Below are 24,245 nucleotides of genomic sequence, written 5' to 3'. Positions count from 1 at the left end.
ATTTTGAAACCCTAAACCCTGTTTTTTATTTATAGACAACAGCTCCTCCCCCCATCCCACCGTACATTATCCCCCAATAATTTTGATCTTATGATAGATTTTATAATCACATCTCAGCCATCCATTAGATCTCATATTACTTAAAAGTGAATTGCCTTTGTATCTATCTACCTGGATTGGAACTCATAAAATTTATTTTTAAAAATTTTCATTATTTAAATTTTGGTACTCTTGAGTCTTGATCTTTCAATAACTTCGAAATTTTAAAATATTTTCATATTTATTATATAATTGTTATCTTATATTAGAATTTATATGTAAAAAAAAAAAAATTTAACATAATGCTAAGTCAAATTAAATTACACAGTAAATATGTGGTATATATGATTGTTTTTCTAATTCTTTGTTCTATATTGTAAATTGAAATGAATATATTTTTGTGTTTAGATTTAGGATGTTATATCCAAGCTAAATAAATTATTCTACAGTGATTTATTGTTTAAATAATACTCCCTTAGTTATTTTTTTATTTGTCGTGAATAGCCAAAGTTGGTTATTTCACATAATTTAATAAAAAATTAGTTATCTTTCTAAAATTATCTATAATTTATATCTTCACATTTCTCTCCCATATTAAATTGCAAAAAGAGAATTGAATAGAGTATTATGATAATTTTAGAAAAAAATAATAAATATTTCTTGATGTTCAAAAATGAGAAACATAGATTTATGACAGATTAAAAGATTTATGACAGATAAAAAGAAACGGAGGGAGTAGTATTTTTTTTTAACAAATCACGTAAAAGATTCATTTGAAAATAAATATAAAATTAAATTTTGATTTCCACCACCATTGTATATATCCTAACCACTCCATCCAGAGTGTTCATTTATCTTTCTGAACGAGCGACAGAGCAAGCAATCCAACACCATGACCATGGCACTACAACCACCTCAAAAGTGATGCTCTCTTTTTCAACATGAGTTGATCTTTGTCAATTTTTTTTTGGCAGACCTCATCAACTCCACTATGTACTCTTTTATTATTATTATTTTTTTTTTTTGCTTTAGGGCACGGTTGATAGAAAGGCATCACTTTTGGTGATGTATTTTTTATTATTATTATTCTTGTTCTTCTGTTTTTCCTCGTTCTGCTTTTTTGGGTTGTTAGTGTTGGTCTGTACTACTTCAGCTTATTTGTTTTTCAATTTTCTAATAAAGTTTTGTATTCACTTTTATAATAATAATAATAATAATTATTATTATTATTATTATTATTATTATATTGCCCATAAATGACCTAAATTTATATCCTCACGCAAATGGACTTTAAGTGAAATCATGGGAAATGTTCTTGCTCACATTTTATTCATGTCCGAAAAGAAGATAATTATTTTTTTTTTCCTAAAAGAAAAGATATTAATAACAATGTCCAACCAATAAAGGATATGTAGGTTGATTTATGATTAAAAAACAAAATTTAAAAAAAACTAAAGTAGGTATCATGTAATCTCAAATATCTTAGCAAACTCAAATCTATTGTTTTGATATCTTTCAACAATATTGATATCAATCATTTTCAATTTTCAAGCACTACCCTCAATTTTTTTTAATATTAATATTATTTTATTAACATGAGTAAATCATTCAAAACATATATGCTTATATTATTATACATCAATTATGCGTTAGAATTTGGGAGGGGGGACAAATTTTCAACTTCTTATATGAGTATCAAATGTACCGACTGCTTAACTTTTGCTCCAAGGATTATTCTCAAATCTATTTATTTATCAATATTAAACAAAAGTATTAAAATAGTTTTTTCAACTATCAAAAGTTTTTAAAAATATTCAATGATCAAAAGAAAAAACTAATCTCATCTTAAACAAAAGCGTTGGCGAGGAGTGGCCGCCACATGGAGACGTGCATGGACAACATCAGCCCTATTTATTTCTAGCCATTAATATTAATCTAGCAATATTTTAATCAACTTATCATTAATATAATTTGGCTTAAAAATAAATAAATCACCCCCAATAGATTATGTAATTACTATGAATTTCTCTTTTAAAATATAATAATTAAAAAGGATTAAATGTTGTAAATATTAGATACAAATCAAATATATCATCTAAATCTAATATAATTAAATTTTTTTTATAAAAGTGGATAAACGGCTACTTTATTAGAAATAGAAGAAACAAGACAAAACTGACACGGGGAAGAAAACAAGCACCAATTCTAAATGAACCGAACATCTGAAGTCTCTTGCCAACAATGAGGCACTCAGGGAAAAAAAAAGAAAAAAAGAAAAAAGAAAATAAAGAGGGAACGGAAAAAACAACTGGACTAGCGAAGACATCCATTTGGAGTCACAGGTCTTCCTAAGTGTCTAAAGGAGCTGATCACTCCTGAGCTTTAGTAGGGTCTGCATCGCCTGTATTGGTTGTGGCTCTTGCTCTCATGAAATTGAGAGAGTGCTTAATCCTCTCAAAAGCTTCGCTAAGTGTTTTCTGGTGAGAATCTGAAATTGTGGAGCACCAAGAAAGAAGCATATGAGCAATTTTTATAATAACAGTATTAAATGGTAGAGCAAGTAATTGAAATATGCAAATGTTTCTTTCCAATTATATATTCCAGACAATGGCTCTGGAGATTAAATCCCTCAACATCTGTTGATTAGTATTTAACGAAGGTAACCAGAAAGTCCAAAGAGTACCAACAGATGATGGATACAAGTGAAGATCAAGTAATTGGTTGAAGAAAGACCAAATACGCTCCGAGTATTCACATTCCAAAAAGAGGTGTTCCATTGTTTCGGAAGCTTTGTGACAGAGGACATGTATTTGTGGCATTTAGGTTACAACATTTTTTAAAAATGTTTGAGAGAGTTAGAATTTTATTGTCCCAAGCTAGCCAACAGAATATAGTGATTTTACTTAGGCAACGAGTTTTCCAAAATTGAGAATATAAAGGGTTGCACAATCCTCCATCTATTAGAAAATTATAGTAGGATTTGACCAAGAAGGTACCATTTTTTTCCAGTGCCCAGTTATTGAAACTATCCTGATCATTAGTACAAACTGGGATTAAGTTCAATGGTGGGGATAACTCTTCTGGTGAAGCAGTATGGAATAGATTCTCTATAAAGTTGCGAAGTTGCGAAAATTGTCTTAGAGAAATCCAGGGATTTGTGCAATCATTGAAAAGAGTTGGCCAAAGATTCTTAAGTGCCCGTCCCTCTTTCCATCTATCAAACCAGAAGATAGTGTTATTGCCACTTCGAATAGATTTGGAAATGCATGATCAAAAAGGCGATAAAGTGGTATTGACTCTTGCCCAAAAGAAGAATTTATATTTGGAAGAATTTGATAAAAAAAATCCCATGAGTTCTGGTAGAGTAATTGGCTAGGATAATTTTGGCCCAGCAACTGTTAGGATTGGTAGAAATCTTCCACCACCATTTTCCTAGTAAAGCTTTGTTGAACTCCTGAAGATTGAGAACTCCCCAGCCTCTCATGAGGCGTGGGGGGCAGATCCTTTTCCATGCCACCAGCCTAGTACCTTTAGTTCTCAGATCATGTCCTTTCTAGAGAAAGTCCCTTCGGATCTTATCAATGTCCTTTATTACCAATGCTGGTAGTTTGAATACCAACATCTAGTAAACTGGTAATGTGGATAAGACCGAGTTGATAAGGGTTGGGCGGCCCCCTAATGATAGATAAATTGCTTTCCAAGGTGATAATCTTGATCGGACCATTCCAATGAGTTTTGTCCAGTCTTGACGTCTTGGTCGTCTACCAAAAAGTGGTACCCCCAAGTAGGTAATTAGAAGACTATATCGATTGCAGTTTAAGATTGATGCAGAGGTGAAGTTTAGTTGGTATCCATAATTTGTTGAGTACAAGCAGTTTTTTGAGTAGTTGATGGATAGACCCGAAGATCCTTCAAAAAGGTAAAGAATTAGTTTGAATATGCGAAGGTCTTCTTATCCACCTGCGGAAAAAATGATCAGATCATCTACATATCGTAGATGACAGATACTTTCGTATTGATCTAATTGTACTCCGATCAGGATTTTGGATCTAACAGCATGGTTGAACACTGAACTTAGAACATCTGCTGCTAGAGCGAAGATGAGAGGGGAAAGTGGGTCCCCTTGTCTTAGGCCTTTTTTGCAGCGAATATAACCTTGGGTTGTGTCATTAATGAGGATTTGTGCTTTAGCTATTTTTAGAATGGTATGAACCTAGTTTAACCATCGTAGACCAAAGCCTCTAGCAGCTAAAATATCAAGAAGAAAGTTTCAGTCTAGGGAGTCAAAAGCTTTAGCAAAGTCTACTTTGAAGGCGTATCTGAATAATTTTCTTTTTTGAAGATTAAAAATTACTTCTTGAGCCACAATGATGTTATCAGCTATACATCTTCCCTTGATGAAACCAGATTGAGATTCATCTACTAAATCATTGTTCACCTGACTTAGCATTGTAGCAAGGATCTTGGAAATAATTTTACAAGTAGAGTTAATCAGGCTAATAGGTTGGAAATCAGAGACTTCTTTTGGCGCATTTTTTTTGTCTATAAGGGCAATATGAACCCAGTTTAATCGTTCATAATTCAATGAGCCTTCATAAAAATCTTGGCAAATTAAAGTTTCACAACTGTTTCCCGAAGGATATTCCAATGTTTTATAATTCAAAAATTTTCTTAACTCAGTGTTAAATATTTTAATTTATATTTTCAAATTAATCATATGCAGCTATTAATTACTCTGGCAGTAAAAAAAAAAATCTAATCTTTGACAAATCTATTGGCTTTCCTGCGAAGAAACTAATCAAGCTTTCAAAGTTCAAAGTCATTAATGGACATCAAATCGTTGACTTTGTCGAAATGTTGACTTCTCACCAAACCTTCTCTTGCATTCACAACATTATTTTTCTCAATCAAAACTGAAGAAGATGATTCACATACATAATTAATTAACTTCATTAAACATCAACCCAAAGTTACAGGTGATGATAAAAAAAAAAGCAAGCAAGCAAGAAGAAGAAGAAGAAGAAGAAGAGGATTGATTAATGGACCTCATTATGGTTCTTGATCTTCCTAATATCACTCAATTTCCTTGCATAATCCTTCTTCTTAACAGACTTCTTGGCTTGCAAAGTAGGAACCAAATACCACCAAATGGAAGTGCAACAAATAGCAAACACCCTTCCAAACAAGAACAAACACACCAAAATCAACGCCATCATCATATACCAATAATAATAACTACTAACCCATCTCCTCCTCGTCCAAACAAAGCTCTTCTTCTTATTCAAAACCATAGCCTCCTTCTTCTCCTTCTCCTCTGAAGGAGGAGGTAGCAGCAGTGTCTCTGACATCACTGGACTTGTGCATTCTTTCTGATTCTGATTCTGATTATGATGCTGAGCTTGTTGTTTTGATAAAGAAGAAGGGTTGTTTTTACTGAGCTTGATGATGATAGGAACCCAATCATGGGAGTTGTTATACACGAACCTGACCATGGAGACATCCTTAGCATTAGCCATGATCTTGTCTTTCCGGGCATCAAGCTCTGCTAGTACTGCTGAGAACTTGTCTAAGCCTCTGTTGGAGTAGGGGTTGTGGTTTGCATGCTTCTTCTTGGAATCCTTTGGAGATGATGATATACCACCCACTTGATCATCTTGATCTTCTATGTGTGAGAAGCTCCCTGTGCCACAGAACATTGGCTTGGTTTATTAGCTAGCTTGCCTTCTTTTCTTTCTCTTTTTCTGCCTCTTTTCTTCAGATCTCTTTGTTATATATATATATATATATATAGTCCTAAAAGGCCATGTTTAGTTAGTCCTGGCTGGAATTTGGCAACTATGTATTGCCTCTTATTCTTTCTCTCTGTAAATTGTGATGTGGTAGTCTTGCGTGGAAGATAAATTAGATTTATTTGAAGGAAGCTTCTGTTTGTCATTAAGTCATATTTCAACAAGGTTGACTTGGGAAAATTATAAATAAAATAACGTGACTTACATGTTTGGTTATAATTTGTTTTATTTTATTTTTTTTGAGAAATACGAAAAGTATCAGAACCCAGGACGTGCACATATGGGAAGCAAAGCTCAACGCCGGCCCACATGTCCTCATCTTATGTAGGCTATGAGGTTCGATCTCGGGTCCTCCATGAAAAGAACACCTTATGCAAAGGACCCGATACCAATTGACTCAAAGACCGTTGGTTGTTTTATTTTTATTATTTAGTAGTAATTTTAAAAAATAATATGTGATTAATTAAAAAATAACTTGATATATCAATGTATGGCCGGATTGATTGGTTTGGACTTAAGTGTAATCAAATTTAATATTTTTTAAAATAAATTTAAGACAAAACTGAAATGAAAACCATTGGTTTTGTACGTGCTCTAGAAGTTCCTTGAACTTTGGATCTTAGACCAGGCACTTTTAGGGTTTGTTTGGATGAGCTTTTGAAAAACCCAGAAGTGTTTTTTTATTTAATAGTTAACTTAAAACATCATTTAATCTTTGAAATATATAATTATTAATTCTAAAAAAAAGAGCACGTTAAATGCTCTCATTTATGTTCTGATAGAAAGACAATTTGAATTTTTGGTTTTTAATGTAACTCACTCGCGTTTTTCAAAACATTAAATTAAACCTTCTGTTTTTCTTTTTCTTTTTTAAATAAGAATTCTTGTGTATAAATATATAAATTATTTATGATTTTATTAATATATTTAAGTGGATTTTAAACATATTAAACAAATGGACACAAAAGATCTTGTATCTCACTAAAACAAAAATGATTAAATAAAACTCAAATTTCATTAATTTTGTATGGTATTAACATCATATCATAGTTTACCACATAGAAAACCAATGATTTAAATTTGAGATATTTTTATTTATTAACATTTTTTTAGTCACAAGTCAATAAAATTAATAATAATAATAATAAGAATAAGAATAATAATAATAATAATAATAATAATAATAATAATAATAATAATTTGTATTCTATAATATCTTGTTTCACTATTTTAAAAATTGTTTTCCTTGGAACTCGCCTCATATCATTTTGTTATCCCTTTGGATGTTCTAGAAGGAACAAAGTTGGGTTGAAGTGATTATAAATGAAGTCATTAATTATCCATTGGATTCTTGAATTGATTAATCAAAGTCTATGGTGCCAGTCTTGCCAAGTTGTTAATTATTGGACCATGCCCTCTTGCATCCTAATCCAATTTGCTACCTAAAAACAAATTTATTTTTATTTAAATTATTAAATATTTTAAATATGTAAAAACTGTAATGAACTATGAAATTATTTTAAGACAAATTTAATAGAAACATAAATATCATTGGGTATTGCTCAAATATTATAAATACCTGTTTAAATAAAATTATATAAAAAAAATGGTGCACACATATATGTTTCTTTTTCTTCTTGCCGACCCTTTATCTTTTTTTTTTTTAATATGATATTTTGTATTGAAGTAGTGTGTAAAATTGCTTGAATATTTTTTTGCCATTTATAACAACTTCTAATTTTGTAATAATTTTTAAGTATCTAAATAATTGATACTTTCATATTAATAGTATCCATATTCAAATTTAGCTCAAATATATAATGGTAAAACAAACAAAATATAGTATTTTTATTTAATCTATGATATTGTATATTGTAATTTTGTAACTTTGGGTTTCACCAACATCCTATCATGTTTATATTACACATATATCAAATTCAAGTTGTTCGAAGAAAATAAAATGCATCACCTAATATTTCACTGCAAATTAACTGGAAAAAAATAAATAACAGCATGAACTTTAATGTAGGAAGCATTGTCATTCATTTGATGTATGACACCTAGACTAGAAGTAATGGTTATATTCGCAAGTTATTCATGCTTATAATTTATCATATGTAATATAGTACAATGAAATAAGGATAAGCTTTTTATGTTAATAAACAAGAGATTTAACAATTAACAACGCTCTAATTCATTTTCTTAGTTATAGCATAAAACTAAATATTACATATAATAATATTTGGAATTTTTGATTTTTGAAAAGGTGGATAAACCATTTCAATTAAACGAAACAAGTACAGGAACCAGAACTACAGGACTCTCACTATCGGCATACAAACCGCCATAGGGGAACAAAACAGAAACAACAGAAAAGCCACAAGAAGTGGCACAACAGAGAGAGAAGGAAACCCCAAAAAGAACCCCAAGACACATGCCACCACTAAGCGGCAAGAACAGAAACTAAAACAATCAGCCCGTGATCTGAGTCTGAATCTCCTCCGGAGGAACGACGTCTCCTGACTCCTTCACCCTCGGGCCTAAAAAATCCAGACTCCGGCGGATGGCAACCATGGAATCCTCCATCTTCTCTCTTGGACCCTCAGCAACTGTAGAGAACCAGGATAACAATATCTGGTCAATTTTAATGATAATAGCATGCACAGACAAGCAATTGACATTAAATATGCAATCATTCCTAGCCAACCAGATATTCCACACAATAGCCTTTACAACAAGATCTCCCACATCCCTGTAAGTCGATCTCACAGTAGATCTCCAGGATCCCCAAACCAAGGACAAGAAAAAGGGGGGATCCGGGAGACAAAGTATCCTCACGAAATAATTCCACACCTGTTTAGCAAAAGAGCACTGCAGAAACAGATGATCCACCGTTTCTATCCCCGCATGACACAACACACAGGTAGCAGAAGGGAGCAGATTACATCTTCTATTGGCCAAGTTCTCCAGCGAGAGAATCTTATTATGCCAAGCAAGCCAATTGAAGATAGAAATTTTTTTAGGACACCCCTTACGCCAGAAAAATCTTGCAATCGGGCACCGCATACCACCATCGTTTAGGAAGTTATAAAAGGATTTAACGGAGAAATTACCATTTCCTGTCAGACTCCAACATTTCCTGTCCCCCAATCTTGCCAATGGCCCCTGATCTAAAAGAGATCTCAGTTCTCTAATCGTGCCATTGGGGGCCGGAGAACACCTGAATTCCTCAGGCCAAAGATACATAGGGGCACAACCATTCACCCAACGATCTTTCCAAAATAATGTCTCCAAACCCGTACTAACCCCTTGTAAAATACATCCTCTGAGGGTCGGGAGACAACTGGTCACCCCCTTCCAGAAGAAGGAAACCCTCCCAGAAAGCCTAGGGAACATGTTCCATCTAAAAATTCCATAATTAAATTGGACGACATTCGCACCACACCAATCCGTGTCAGACATGAATTTCCACCACCATTTCCCTAACAAGGCCCGGTTAAACCCATGAAGGTCCAAGATACCCCAGCCTCCTTGGTCACGAGAACGACACAGAATTTTCCAGGCCACCAGTCTACACTTGGGGTGATTGATGTCCGGACCCGACCAAAGAAAATCACGCCTAATTCGGTCAATCCTCTTGATAACCCAACAAGGTAACCTGAAAAGGGACATCCAATACGTGGGGATCGCCGAAAGGACGGAATTAACCAAAGTAAGATGACCCCCAAGCGAAAGATGTTGCACTTTCCATGAGGACAGCCGGCCACGTACTTTGAGGATGAGCCCCTCCCAATCCTGCCTTCTTGGCCTTCTACCCGAAATTGGGATGCCCAGATACATCACCGGGAGCATCCCCCTCGAGCAGTTCAAGGTATCCGCCGCAGCCCAGTCTGGAAGCGAGTTACGGGATGTAGAGTATAAACAAGTTTTAGAAAAGTTTGTTGCTAGCCCCGTCATCCCTTCAAACACTAGTAACAGGAGCTTGATCACTCTTAGGTCTTCAAGGCCACCCATGGTCAGAACCAATAAATCATCAGCGTAGTGCAGATTACATTGATTGCCAAACTCCCCTAAAGGCACCCCAACCAACACATTGGACCTAAGCGCATGGGCGAACATTGAACCAAGGGCATCAACCACTAACACAAACAAAAGGGGGGACAATGGATCACCTTGCCTTAAACCTCTTTGATAGCGAACATAACCATTAGGGGACCCATTGATAAGGATGTTAGCCTTAGAAGAGAAAAGAATACTTTTGATCCAACCCAACCAACGCTCCCCAAAGCCCCTATGTAATACCCTTAACCTTTGGATAATTACTGGAAAAATATATTCAGGGTATTACTACAGTTGCAGTAATATTTTTGTACAGAGTAATTTTGGTGAGAAACCCAAGTGGAAAGAACAAGGACTTAAATGTAAAAGTTTTTAAAAGATTTTGGGTTAAAGAATAAATGAAAAGGATGGACATGAAATGTTTATGGAAACCGAGGACTGAAAAGTAAGATAGAAGGGATCTTTTTAAAATATTGTGTTATAACCTGGGGACCGTTGGGTAATTTGAAAGGACCTTTTGAGAATACTATTTCATAATTCAAGGACCATTTGGGAGTTTTTCAGGGACTGTTTTGTAAGAAATTATCTTTTCAGGGACTAAAAAGTGAATTTCGGCTGAAGAGTTAATTGAGAAAAAAATCTAGAGACTTGTGTTGTTCATCTTCTTCTCCACCATTTCTGCTACATGAACCCGAGAGTTATGAAGAAATGAGGAGAAAAAAATGGGAGATTTGAGGTGGAGGATTGGAGATCGTCGGGACGGAGCTCATGGGAGGGATGGTTTTAGTTGGTGAAAGAGCTTTTTCTGGTGTATTTTTTTGATGAATGAGTGTATGTATGCATGTATATATGTGTATTTGATGGATTTGATGAAGATAATGATGGATTTGAGTAGGAAAAAAACATGTTTAATGGTTATAGATGATTGTTGCTTCGATTTGTGTTGAAAAAAATCATCTGTATTTGTGATGAATCTAGCTTGAATGGAGGATGAGATTTTCGGTTTCTTATCGCAGATTCATCGTAGCACCGGGATTAGGGTTTGGTTTAGTTAATTAAGTTGATGATTATGATGATTAAGGTGTTAATGATGATGGTTGGATTGGAATTGGTTGGGTTTAGCCAAATTGATTTGGTTGAGTTGAATTGAATTGATTGAGTTGAGTTTGATTTGGTTTAACCAAGTCCATTTAATTGAATTGGAATTGGGTTTGGATGAGAATTGAAGTGGTTGGGTTTAATTGAATTGATCTGGTCTGGGTTTGATTAAATCAAGTTGAGTGTGGTTGGACTTGAATGGTTTGGTTGAATTAAATTGGTTGAAGTTGATTTGGGTTTGGTTTAGATGTTGGGCTAAAGGTTTGGGCTGAACCAATTGGAAGAGAATTGGGTTCGGTTGAACCAAGCTGGTTCAACAGAATTTGTATAAGAATTAAGTTGGTTCAAGGCTAGTGGGTTTAATTAAACCTGGTTCAGTGAATTTGAGTTTGGTTCAGTGGAATTGAGGTTGGTTCAGGTTGGTTCAGAATGGTCTAGCCCAAATTGAGTTGGCTTAAGTGCAATTGGAGACCAATTTGATTATGCAAGGTCAGGTTTGAACCGATTGAAGTGAGTGGGCCCAATTAGAGAGTCGGTTATTACTTTCATGTATTTTCTGTTGGGTTCAATTATGTTTTTAGTTGTCATAATTGTTTATTTATTTTATTATGTTATCCTGTTAGGTGTTGATTAGGCTTGGGAGGGAGTTTCAGGTCTAGCAAGAAACCCAAGGACACCAGGTGAGTTGGTAGTGGCAATTATTTTAAATAAATAAATTATTATTATTATTTTGAAATAATTGTTTAATGGCTAGTATTTTGAAAATAAATGTTTAAGTACTTCATTTTATCATGTTTAATTGCGTATAAGGTCGAAATATACTTATATTTATTTTCCTACGATGTGCCATGATAACCGTATTGATACATCAGTTTTGTATAATTATACGTATTTGTGAATAGTGGAAATACATGTATATGTGATTTAATTATTCAATTCATGTATTTATTTTTGGATGGGTACATATGCTGCTTTGATTTGGAATGATTTGTGAAATAATGTGTGCGTATTAAAATGTTTTTACCGACAATATTTGTGGAATTGATTTTCATTCCTGGTATAGGAATGGTATCATGGATCTTTACTGGTATTATGCATGGTTATACTTTTGACATTGGCTTTGTGGAAAATAATGTTTATTTCCGTGTTGTGAATACTTGTCCTGGAAAAGGATCCTGTGTTATGATTTATATCGATGGTATTATTGTTGTATTTACTTGATGATTTTGATGGTGACGGGCTAAGGCCCGACTCATCGCGATGAGTGGGTCCCCACGGGCCACCTTTAGAGGTGGCGTGGTGGACCCGAGTATTGATTTCTACGAGGGCCGCTCGGTGGGAGCGGAGAGCCCCGATCGGATATTCATCGGGTGGCCAGGGGGTCACCGACCGCTGAACCGATGGGTCAACGCTAAGGACATGAGTTCCTTGACGGCTCGAACCTAGCCGCGGCCACGGCGAGGGTTTAGAGAGTTTTCTAGACCATGTTATGCTGGGTGAGTGTTGGGTATTGCTTTATTTTGAATTTGAGATTTATGTTATATTTTTGAATTGTGATGAGACCAGACTCTCACAAAATTTGTGTTTTCTGAGAAAATCAAATTGATGTTGATTTATGTTGAATTTATGTTTCAAGAGTTCTTTAAGATTGTATTTTTGCTAGAATTCGGTATTTTTGGAAAAGTTGGAAAAATTATTTGAAGCGAGTTGGTATTTATATACTTTATATACACTGTATTTAAGTCTTTGAAATTATTAAGCCACTACCGACCAACTGAATGTGCTGTAGCTGCAGGAGCAGGACCCTAGATTGCCTGATCGAGTATAGAGCTAGTCAGGGTTGAGTCCATGACTGCAGTGGGACCCATATCTTTCTTTCTATTTATTGGTGTCGTGATCTTGTAGCGGTTGTACCCGCAAATTTGAGTTATTGTATTCATGGTATTTATGTATTTGAACCTGTAGTTAGTGTAAAGTTGTAAATTGTGATTTGTAGGTCTGATTTTGTTTAAAACAGGGTGTCAGCTTCCAGTTAAAAAGGAATTTTAACTGATGGGTGCCACATTTACCTCGGTAGAAAGGGTGGGTGTGACACCCTAGCTTTCAACAGATCGAAGAGAAAATCCCAATCCACCAAATCAAAGGCCTTGGAAAAATCCACTTTTAAAATATGACCAACAACCCTTCGTTGATGAATGCTAAACAAAAGTTCCTCCACCGTAGCAATGTTATCAAGGATGCAACGCCCTTTCAGGAAAGCCGATTGTTCCGAGCCCACCAAAGAGTTAATCACCTTACTCAGACGAGTGGCCAGCAATTTAGAAATGATTTTCAAGGACGAGTTAATTAAACTGATCGGGCGATAGTCACCAGGCGATTCCGGCGAATCCACCTTAGGCACTAGAGCAATGCTTGCCCAATTGATTTTCTCAAGATTTGCTCTGTGTAAGTAGAAGTCGTCACAAAGACGAACCAGATCAGCTCTGATCGTTTCCCAACAGTGTTTGAAGAAATGCAAGGGGAAACCATCCGGGCCCGGGGCTTTATCTCCCCCAAGATCGAAGACAGCCTTTTTAATTTCCTCCGTCGTGAATGGATCCTCCAGCACAGTCAGGTCGCACGTCACCTTATGAGCAAATAATTTTTTTGCGGATCAATCCATGAGCCTATTAGAGCGACGCCTAAAGCGAAGCTTAAACCGCTCGCGAAAAAGTTTACCAATATCCCGGGAGTCTCAAACAGAGTTACCATCCAACCGTAACCTAGGGATGAAATTCCGATTCTTGCGACCATTGGCCACTGCGTGGAAAAACTTGTTGTTTTCATCCCCTTCTTTTAACCAATGCGATCTAGATCTTTGCTTCCAGTAGATCTCTTCTTGCTTGCGGATGACATTCAAGTTCTCACGAATATCGTTCTCTCTAAGAAATTCCACCTCCGAAAGTCTCCTTGACTCCTTCACCTTATCCAAACTATCAATCTCGTGTAACAAGGCAAGTTTCTTAAGCTTTATAGATCCGAATTCATGCTTAGCCCAATGTCTCAGTTTCGCCCGAACACTAGCAACCTTTTTGGAGAAAACAAAGGCCCCACATCTCACCGGGGAGATATCAGACCACCAAAGTTGTACCAGATCCTGGAAACCCTCACTGGTGGTCCAAACCAACTCAAAACGGAAAGGTCTTGGTCTGAAAAAATGGGTACCCACTTCAAGGCGAATCGGAACATGATCAGACCCCAGCCTCGGTAGACAGGTTTGAACCACTTTAGGAAAGCAAGACACCCATTCATTATTAACCAAGAAGCGATCCAACTTGATCCAAATTGGTTCCGACTGTCCATTCGTCCAAGTGAACTTACGCCCCAATGACGGAGGCTCCTGTAACCCCAAATCATGCATTAATTCATTAGAACATCGAATATCTTCCAAGTTAGGGTTTCCGGCAGACTTATCCCCCACAGCGAAGATAGCATTAAAATCTCCACAAATCACCCATGGCCTCGAGGTGGATCTACCGATAGACCGCAATTCGTCCCAGAAAGCTTGTTTATGATGTCTGTCATTTGGCCCATAAATTACTGTACATTGCCAATTAGGGAGACCCCTTTTGGAAACAAAGTTCATCGTTAAGCTAAATTCTCCCATCAAGACTAGCCTCCCGCTCAACACCACGCTATTCCAACCCATAGCAATACCCCCCGCAGAATCTCGAGCCGGTACAAAAGAGAACTGATCAAGGTGCCCCCCTCCAATTTTACGCCAGGTAGTCTGATTAATCTCCTCCAATTTTGTTTCTTGTAGACAACAAACTTCGGCATGGTGAAGAATAAGAAAGTCCTTAACTAAAAAACGCTTTGATGGCCTACCTAGCCCCCTAACATTCCAATTGATAAGGTTCATGGACAAACAACTAGTTCCCTCGAACCTCCAAGGAGGTCGACGTTGTCCCCTTAGAGCATGCAATTTGGGACGATTCTAACATACGAATATGCTTAATGCAATCATTCACAGAATCAGTAAAAGAAATACCACATGCATCACAATACTTTTCAATTTGAATATCAGTCCAATCAGCAATAAGTAAGGGTTTGGACGCCATACCGGTATCACTCGCGCCGCCTGTCCCTTTCTTCTTTGCTGATTTAGGTGGCTACGCCAGATACCCTGCCTCCTCAGTGAACCTGGAGGAAGGTTTCTTCTGCCGTTCACTTTTCCTGATCCCAGTAGACTGACTATTTACCGAAGACCCCTGCCCTCTCTGAAGATCCGGTAAAAGTTTTCTGATGTTTCTTTCAAATTCTGACATTGAGTCATCCGAGTCTATGTCCATATCAGGAGACAAGTCTCCAGACGATTTAGTAGCCACGTCGTTCAACGCAGAAGATTTACAAGCACCACCAGTATCCCTATCCATAGATGGAACAGGCCCAGGGGCCAAGACCCAGACTCCAGCCCAGAATTGCCAGCTGAAACCCTCCGGGGGCGATATCCCGGGAACCACCGCACTATCCCTGAAGTTAGACTCCAACAAAGAAAGAGCCTGCAGAATCACCCCCGTTTGCTCTTGACAGCTAAGAACCAGCTTGGGCCCCCCAACCGCCAAATCTAGGTCCAAAGAAGGCCCAGAAACCATAGATGTCCCAAGGGCCTTATCAACATCAGAAATAATAATTGAAGAGGGTCGGCCCAACTGTTGGCCCACCTCATACAATAACACTGGATCACCAAGCTCCCTAATGGGCTCCACCTGACTGGGACGGCCCCACCCAAGATTAGGCCCAGCATCTTGATCCAAAGGATCAACAATGAAAACCTCACTCGCACTAACCTGCATAACTTGGTCCAGCGATCTCTCATGAACTGAACCCACATCAACAACTCTCTGAGCCTTATCATGTTCCAGCGGCTTCTCACTCAAGTTACGAACCTTAAAATGATCCCTCCTTTCCTTAACGTGGACCGCTCTAACATCGGACTCCACTCGAACGCCATCTGTCACCGTCTGACTCCTGTCCAGCAGTTTCACAGGGCGAATGCGCCAACACTCGACACGTCGCCCCCTCACCCCCTGTGACGCTCCACCACCTGCAACATCGGCCAAACGGCGCTCGGGAGACCGAGCCAACAACCGCTCATCGGGTTTACCCTGCACCTTAGAGGGACCATCGGTCCGATGAGCCAGTACGCGGTCACGGGGAGGACCCTCGTCGTTGCGGGCAGGACACTCATCGGCGCCATCATGGGAGCGAGGCTCAACCACCACCAACGGCTCCCCCGAAACATTATCGGACGAACCAGCCCCCATAGCTCTCTCGACTCGCCTCACCCCCAGGTGGGAGCCAGGCTCCACCACCGTCGTATTGATCGAACTCCCCGAGACACCCGAGGATGACCACCCCTCGATCTCCTTCCCCTTCCGATCATCGAGGAAGGTCCTCACCGCCGGAACAGTGTCATTAGCCACCAACGCATAGCGTCCCAGCTCCCTGCGATACACCGGGAACGCCTCCTTTTCACCAGTGAACAGCACACAGTAATGGCGCATCCCCATACTAAAATCTAGCTCCAAGGGGAGAGAAACACCTAGCCGACGCCGTACCAACACCGAAAGAAATTGTTTGTGAGGGAGCGCAGCTTGCGACAGAGCAACTAACTCACCAACTGGCCGGAGTACCTCAGCAATGATACTCCAACTCCAGGCGTGCAGCGGCAAGTTCCAGATGAGAACCCACTGTCCCTCCCCCGAGGCCCGGCCAACAGCACCTAATTCAGCAGACCAAGGCGCGAGCAACAACTCACAAGGACCATCTTTCGTCCTCACCTTAAACTTACCCATTTTGCAGAGCTCTTTCACCTCTTCCCTACTCGCCAATGGAATAAGAAACGTACATTCATTTACCGAAGTAATAGGGCCGGCCAGAGACATATTAAGAACTAAGGGAATGACATCCAACAGGTTGGATTCGTTAGCATGACCTTCGACCAGAGACAGCACCGCAACCTTCGCCAGTTCCTCTCGCAGACCCGCAGACTTCGGTGGAAGCGGGATCGAAAGAGACGTTCGGGTGAGCTTCTGGTCCCTCGAGCCCCCGAGAGGTAGATCTCCCTCATCGGGATGGAGCTTCCCTAACGACCCCACCTGCGACCCGACACGTTTAGTTCGGACGTGCACCTTCTTTTTATGAGGACTTCTTCTATTCTCCACCGGACAACGAGCCGCCATGTGACCCACACAAGCACAACGCAAACAAACTATTTGATGACGGCACTCCGCCGTTCTGTGGGTGGTCCTGAAGCAACGGCCACAAGAGGCCGCTTTAGGTGATCTAGGTCTCTTTGCACCAGAGAGTTGAGGTTGCTTCGCAGGCAGACAAGTTCCTCTCCCCTTGGACGCTCGCTTCGACTGAGAAGACTCACCCGACGATGAGGAACTTGCCACTTGAGCGTATGACATCTTCTCTTGCTTGCGCACCGGACCTCCCGACGACGAGTCACCCTTCCCGACGCCTCCACCGCCACCGTTGCCGGAGTCACCCCAGAGACTCCCCGGAAGACTCATTCCCCCTTTTGCCATTGTGATGTAGTAGTATGCTTTTTTTAGTTTTTTTAGTTTTTGTTATGATAAAAAAATTCAAAGGAACTAAAAAGAGGGAATATAATTTATAGGAATATAATTTATATAAATTTATATTTACTTATTATAAATTTTCAGATACCTTCTTAAATATGATCTTATATATACTTGGAATGGGTTATTTTTATGAATTTATTAAATGATATTATTTGATTGAATGAAGATAGGATGCCAAGATCAATCTAATTCTCACATTCATGGCATTTGTGCTCAATAATTGAAGTTATTAATTAATGACATTAATTACCGGGGGAATACGTACCTGAGAACTTTTGGGAGAGTTTTTATTCACAATTATTATAGCAAGTTGTTGTTCATGTATATGGTCATATATGTGGGTGCATTTTAGTTCGTACGATCCTTTGGACATTGTGCGCTGGCTCTTGTGTATGCTTATCCGTATGTATTGGAGTAAGTTACTATTTATACAGGTGCATTGCTAGTATGATTCTTAAAAAAAAAAAACGTTGCAGGTTGGATCACCTGCAATAGAGTTTCAGGAATAGATGCAGAGAAGGAGGATGAGAAGGAAAGGGAAAAGAAGTTAGAGAAAGGAGAAGACGAGAAGGATGAAGGGAATTCTGGCAAAAAAATGCCGTCATTTCTATTGTTGTCTTGATTTTATAGCAAATCCTGGAAAATCATTACAATTTGTAACCACATGTCCACTTTCGCATTTTAACAAACAATTGATGTGTCAGGCACCACTACCCCAAATCATAACTTGTAACAACCTCTCACTGTAATTACATATGATTAATTAATTCTAATACTACTGATTACTATAATTCATCCCATAATGAAATCTTCAAACTTGCTGATGTTTCTCCCTTAAACTTCCCTTGATGGTGTTGTTCTACTGATGATTGGGCCATCTACTTGTTGTCTCTAATGCAACAGGGGGTAGGGCCAGCGCACACATGGATGTTGGGACCACCCGCACGCAACCATTACTCACACTCCCAAAAATATACTTTTATCTATGATTCGAATGCTCGCCACTTGTGAAGGGTTTTAATAGAGGTCTCGCTACCAATAGACCACTTGGTTGTTGGTGACTCTTTAAACCTTTAAACAAAACTCCAAAACACTTCAAACTTTTTCTTGAGTGTTAGGATGAGATGTAAAACAATAAGGCAAACTAACAACATGATTTTAGCATGAAAAATCCATTTAAATCAAGGAGAAAAACCACTTGCCTCCTTAGAGTCACTTGAACTATATCAATAATAAACTAGAACTATATCAATAATAAACTAACAAGAGTACTCTCTGAATTCAATTAAAGATTCACTAACATGAAGACATCAATGTATCAAGGAGATACTCTCAACAATAAATACATTATTAACTCAATAATAGGTAACAAATGACATCGAGAAGAGATCAAACCCGATAGTTTAAGAAAGCTATACGTAAGGTTTCACTACTTAAAATCTGAGTAAAATTCAGGACCGTTATATTATTTATTATCATGCAGCTCCAATCCTAACCCCTCCCTCTTCTTGGATTCTCACTTTTGCATCTTCTTTCCTCTCTCTTCTTCACCACTTTAGCAAATTTTTCATTGTCTTTTAAGCTTCTTCCACTATTGATATTATTTAAAAATAATAATAATATCTATTGCGGGGGTGGGACACTTATTCCTGGGTCTCCAGCGGAATGGGGCTGACCCAACAATTACCCATGGGTTGTGAATATTGTCTCAAATGAACCTAATTCTTTGCATCTAATTAAATTGTCTGTACAAACTAATACCCCACTTTAGAGGAAAAAAAACAACACATCCATTAAACTATTGTCTGGCTTATGAATTATGATGCGTTTGAATAAAAACAACTCATATATGTTGTACGATAATAAATATTGTAATAAACTATTATATGCCATGAAAAAATGAATATATATATATATATATATAAAGTCATTTTGTTATGACTTACGAGAATGTATATGTAGATCTATTCTTTGTCTGTGTTTGTAAAGTCATTTTGTTATGACTTAACGAGAATGTATATGTAGATCTATTTTTTGTCTGGGTTTGAAAACCTCATCATTTACAAAAATATATATATAAATATATATATAATTAAAAATAAAAAAACTCTAAAATTTTAATAGTGGCCATGAATCATCATTCATTTCTTAGATACCTCTCACATGCAATTCTAAGAGACAATAATAATAATAATAATAATAATAATAATAATAATAACACCTATTCTTTTTTTTTGTTATGTTAAATAAAAATAATCTAATTAATCTAATTATATATAAATTTTTAAATAAAAAAAAAAGTAAATGTGCTTATTTATAGTTTATCCACAATTTTAAAAAAATATATCAAACTTATATTAAAACAGATTATTAGGTAATTAAACTGAAGAACTTTTGTCTATTTAAATCAATTTCGATCTAGGAATAAAATTTAAAATCAAATTTTAAAAAAAATATATCATATGGGTCTCTTCATCAAAATAATTCAGGTTCTGAATTCAAAGAACACATTAATTATAAATATTTAATTCAGTTGAAAATCATTTACTTTATAATCTTCCTAATTTGATGAAAGACAAAGTACATCATGACTTGCCACCAAACCAACTCCAAAGGATTTTATAAAATTATATTGGATTGGCATGCCAACTCCCACTAAAACTTATACAAAATTTTCTTGTTAGTTATTATTAACTTACACAAATAAATAGTGTGAAGGTGGGTGGTATTTGTCAAAAGAAAAGCATCTCACATTGCTACACTACACCCAACACACCCACCAAAATCTCATGCAATGGTGACAAAACTCATAGACTTAGAGATCCAATTACTTAGCAAGATGGCCATATGTGGACCTCAGGAAAATGATAATAAATCAAAAGTTTATTGTGATGTGCCACCACTATGGTTTTTTTAAGTTTTTTTTTTTAACTATTTGTCACTAATGTGGCACATCAAATTAACTCAACTCAACTCAAATCAAATCAAATCAAAATAAAATGCATTTTAATCTTCATATAAACATTATTTCCTTCCCATCAATATTATTATAATTATTAAAAAAAAAAAATTGAATAAACCACTTCTATTAAACTAAATAAAACTATACAGTAGAACTAACCAAATACAACCAAGAAATAATCATCTTTAATTTATACATGTAAATAAATGACTTTTAATTATATTTTAACTCTATTTCTAGATTTATGGTGTAATTTTTTTCATAAAGATTTACATGTGATTTCTGCATTGGTTCATAGAGATCACTACATACTATGAATGATTTTTTTTAGTTCAATTTCAGCAATTTAGTTGCTTTTATAGTTTTTTTAGCTCTTTTAACTCCCTTATGTACAATAATAAATAAATAATATCAAAATTAATAACAAAACTAGTGTGACTATTGAGAAAGATCATGTACATATATACATGTATGATTTAAATCTGAAAATATAAAATTATTAAGTTATAAAATAAAAATACAAAATATGTTACATATATCACATAAAGAATTGGTAATGTTTCATAATTTTAATATTTTTAAACTAATATAAAATAAATTCTCAAGTTTCAGCTTCTCCATTTTCATTACCAATTGTTGAATGTGAAGAAGCTCACAGATAATGGCAAAGAGTAGAACTGAAGGGAAACCAACCAACAAAGTAGAGTGCTTTAATGAATGCAATTATTCAAATTTTAAGAACAAAACAAAGAGAAATATAGTGCTAGTCTGACGCCAAAAATGAAGTTAGATGAGGATGCATGCGCCATTGTCCATGTGATGGCCTACATATATAATGCTCTGTTGTTCAATACATCATCAATTTATCAACTCATCATTGATTTTTTTCACCATAGATATCTATGGTCGCCCCTTCTTTTCATTTACACACACGGGTAGACATCAACTATGACAATTTTTAGAGTTACTGTTATTTAAAAATATTTTATGATAGTCATTAAATAATAATTTAAAAGCTATTATTTATAAAAAAAAAGACCGTGTAAAATTACTATTGTTTAATAAACATAATTATTATTGGATACTGTTTATCATTATTTGGTAATGTGCATAGAATGAAGGTAGCTATTGAATGTAAATCCAACGGTATTACAAGACGTTTCTAAATTTGAAATCTATAAACATTATAAAAAGACAAGTCACTCTATGTGTGTGTATATATAAAAATTAAATTATTATTATTGATAAAATCTTGCCATTAATCTTAAGATCAATCAGGGATGGGTGACATGCATATGGCAGATTAATACAATATATAAAAAGTGTGATTAAGAAAGGAAATTTTTGGTAAGGTAGATACAAGGGAACATGGAGAGAAAGAATAAAGTATAGTTTTGTCCATGGTTTTGGTACAATAATTCAAGTTTTGGATGCTGATGATTATATTGTTCCCATAAATGAAAAAGGCTACCTCTATAATTTTGACCACCCAATAGCAAACTGAAGTCATGAACATGCAATAGCATGTTATATATATATATATATATATATATGAAAAAAAAAAAGAAAAAATCATCTGTCATTTGTGTTTAGGTGAGTTGCAGTTATTCTAATCTAATCTATGGCCCATATTTATTCCAAATTCAAATTTCCACAGATATCATTTAAGTAGGGTTATTTTGCAACTCCACATGTACTCAACCAAATAAATCCTAATATTTACATAAGCAAGAATTATTTATTTATTTTTTTTTTTGAAAAGGTGGATAAACCACTTTAATTAAAAAAAAAAAAACCAGCACAAACACCCACAAAGCTCCACACAGAAATCCGGAGCAAAAACAGGACTACAAAGCTACCACAAGCTGTGGTGACAAAAGAACAAGAAACCCATGGAACAAGCACAAAATAAAACAAACGACACACAGGCCGCCACAACACAAATAGCGCTTGGAGATCTTGGGACAACTACACCGTGGGCTGAATCTGTGTCTCCTCCGAAGGAACATCTCCTCCAGACTCGTTAGAGGGGAAGCCCCCTCCAATCTCCTCCCCCTGAGGGTCCACAAAGTCGAGACACCTGCGGATGGCTTCACAGGGCTCCACCAATTTCGCTCTAGCACCCTCAGTAGCTGTAGAGAACTACGATAAAAGCATGAAATCAATTTTCCTTGTAAGAGCATGAGCAGACAGACAAATAGCGTGAAAAATGCAATCATTTCTAGCAATCCAAATATTCCACACAATTGCTTTGACCACTAAGTCTCCCATGTCCCTACAAGTCGGTCTAACAATAGCTCTCCGGGGACCCCAAATCAACTGCATAGAAACAGGAGGTTCTGGGATATGCAGTATCTCCACATAGTGCCTCCACACCTGCTTCGTGAACGGACACTTCATGAATAGATGATCCACTGATTCCATTCCGGCATGACACAACACACAAGTAGTAGTTGGAAGCTTATTGCATCTACGCTTTTCTAAATTTTCAAGAGAGAGGATCTTATCTTGCCAGGCCAGCCAATTGAACACCGAAATCTTTTTGGGGCTGAGTTTACGCCAAAAAAATCGCGCGATAGGACACCGAAGCCCCCCATCTGTCAGGAAATTATAAAAAGATTTCACTGTAAATTTACTATTTCCTGCAAGATTCCACCATTTGCTATCCCCCGATTATCAAAGGATTCACGTAGCCGTGTTCTAACAGCCTGGATATCAGGATCGATCCCAAAGGGGGCTAGATCCAAAAGACTCACCAGCTCACTTATCGTACCGTTGGGTGCATGTGTCCTAAGCAAGAATTGTTATCATCGATCTTTGTTTTTAATTTTTTTTATTGTGATAAAAATAGATATAAATTACTGTTTCAGTGATGTAAATACAATAAAAATATATATGAATAATAGGCTGATGTAAAAGTCAACAGTATATCAGAGTATGCCACTTGATCCACCTGGATGAAAAAAGAATTGATTTATATATATATATATATTTTTAAAAAAAAACCGAACGCATGCCGAACCATCAAATTTAATTTAGAAGAAAATAAATACCAACTCTTTATTGCGATAATGGTTTATTTTTCCAAGTTATTTAACCAAAAAAAAATGTGATATTGTTTGTGAATAACTAAAAACAACCGTATTCAAAGATGTGTATATATATATTTTTAACAAGATCGATAACTGAAGTTAAACATTGCATTAATAGCTCAATTCCCATATATATGCCCTCATTCTATGTAAACTAAGATCTTAATCTACCATTTTTTTTAATAATAATATAAATCCCTTAAACAGGAGATTAAATACTAATAAATCAAAAAATCATTGGCAGTTTGTATATATATACAAATTATTATCTCAAGTTATAACCTTAAATGGATTATTATTTCCTCTAATATTTGTTTTCTAAATCTTGCTAGTTTTGCTTGAATTCTCCGCAAAAATCTACAACAAACCAACCCCACAAAAGAGCAACCTCATGCCAACCTCTTTTTCTCTTCTTGCCTTCCTGTCCTCTGATAATCCCCACATTCTTAGCTGGCCCTGCCCAATTCCTCCCTTGTTTTCTTTTTCTTTTCTTTTCTTACACACTTGATAAAGATAGAGTACGAGTTTATTATACACACAAAGAAAGAACAACCCCACATCCATTTGCCATTTA

General features: G+C 36.4%; 1 protein-coding gene across 1 annotated transcript; it reads right to left on the bottom strand.

Annotated features, from left to right (window-relative positions):
* Positions 1-4,973: 4,973 nt before the first annotated feature.
* Positions 4,974-5,786, bottom strand: LOC120250293. The gene has a single exon (XM_039259091.1). The coding sequence runs from the start codon at positions 5,733-5,735 to the stop codon at positions 5,076-5,078; it is 660 nt and encodes a 219-aa protein (XP_039115025.1). The 5' UTR covers positions 5,736-5,786; the 3' UTR covers positions 4,974-5,075.
* Between the last annotated feature and the right edge of the window lie 18,459 nt (positions 5,787-24,245).

The sequence above is a fragment of the Dioscorea cayenensis genome, chromosome 19 (assembly GCF_009730915.1).
Source record: "Dioscorea cayenensis subsp. rotundata cultivar TDr96_F1 chromosome 19, TDr96_F1_v2_PseudoChromosome.rev07_lg8_w22 25.fasta, whole genome shotgun sequence".
NCBI classification, from domain to species: Eukaryota; Viridiplantae; Streptophyta; class Magnoliopsida; order Dioscoreales; family Dioscoreaceae; genus Dioscorea; species Dioscorea cayenensis.
Note: the sequence above shows the minus strand (reverse complement) of the source record. Positions and strands in the feature narration are given on the sequence as shown.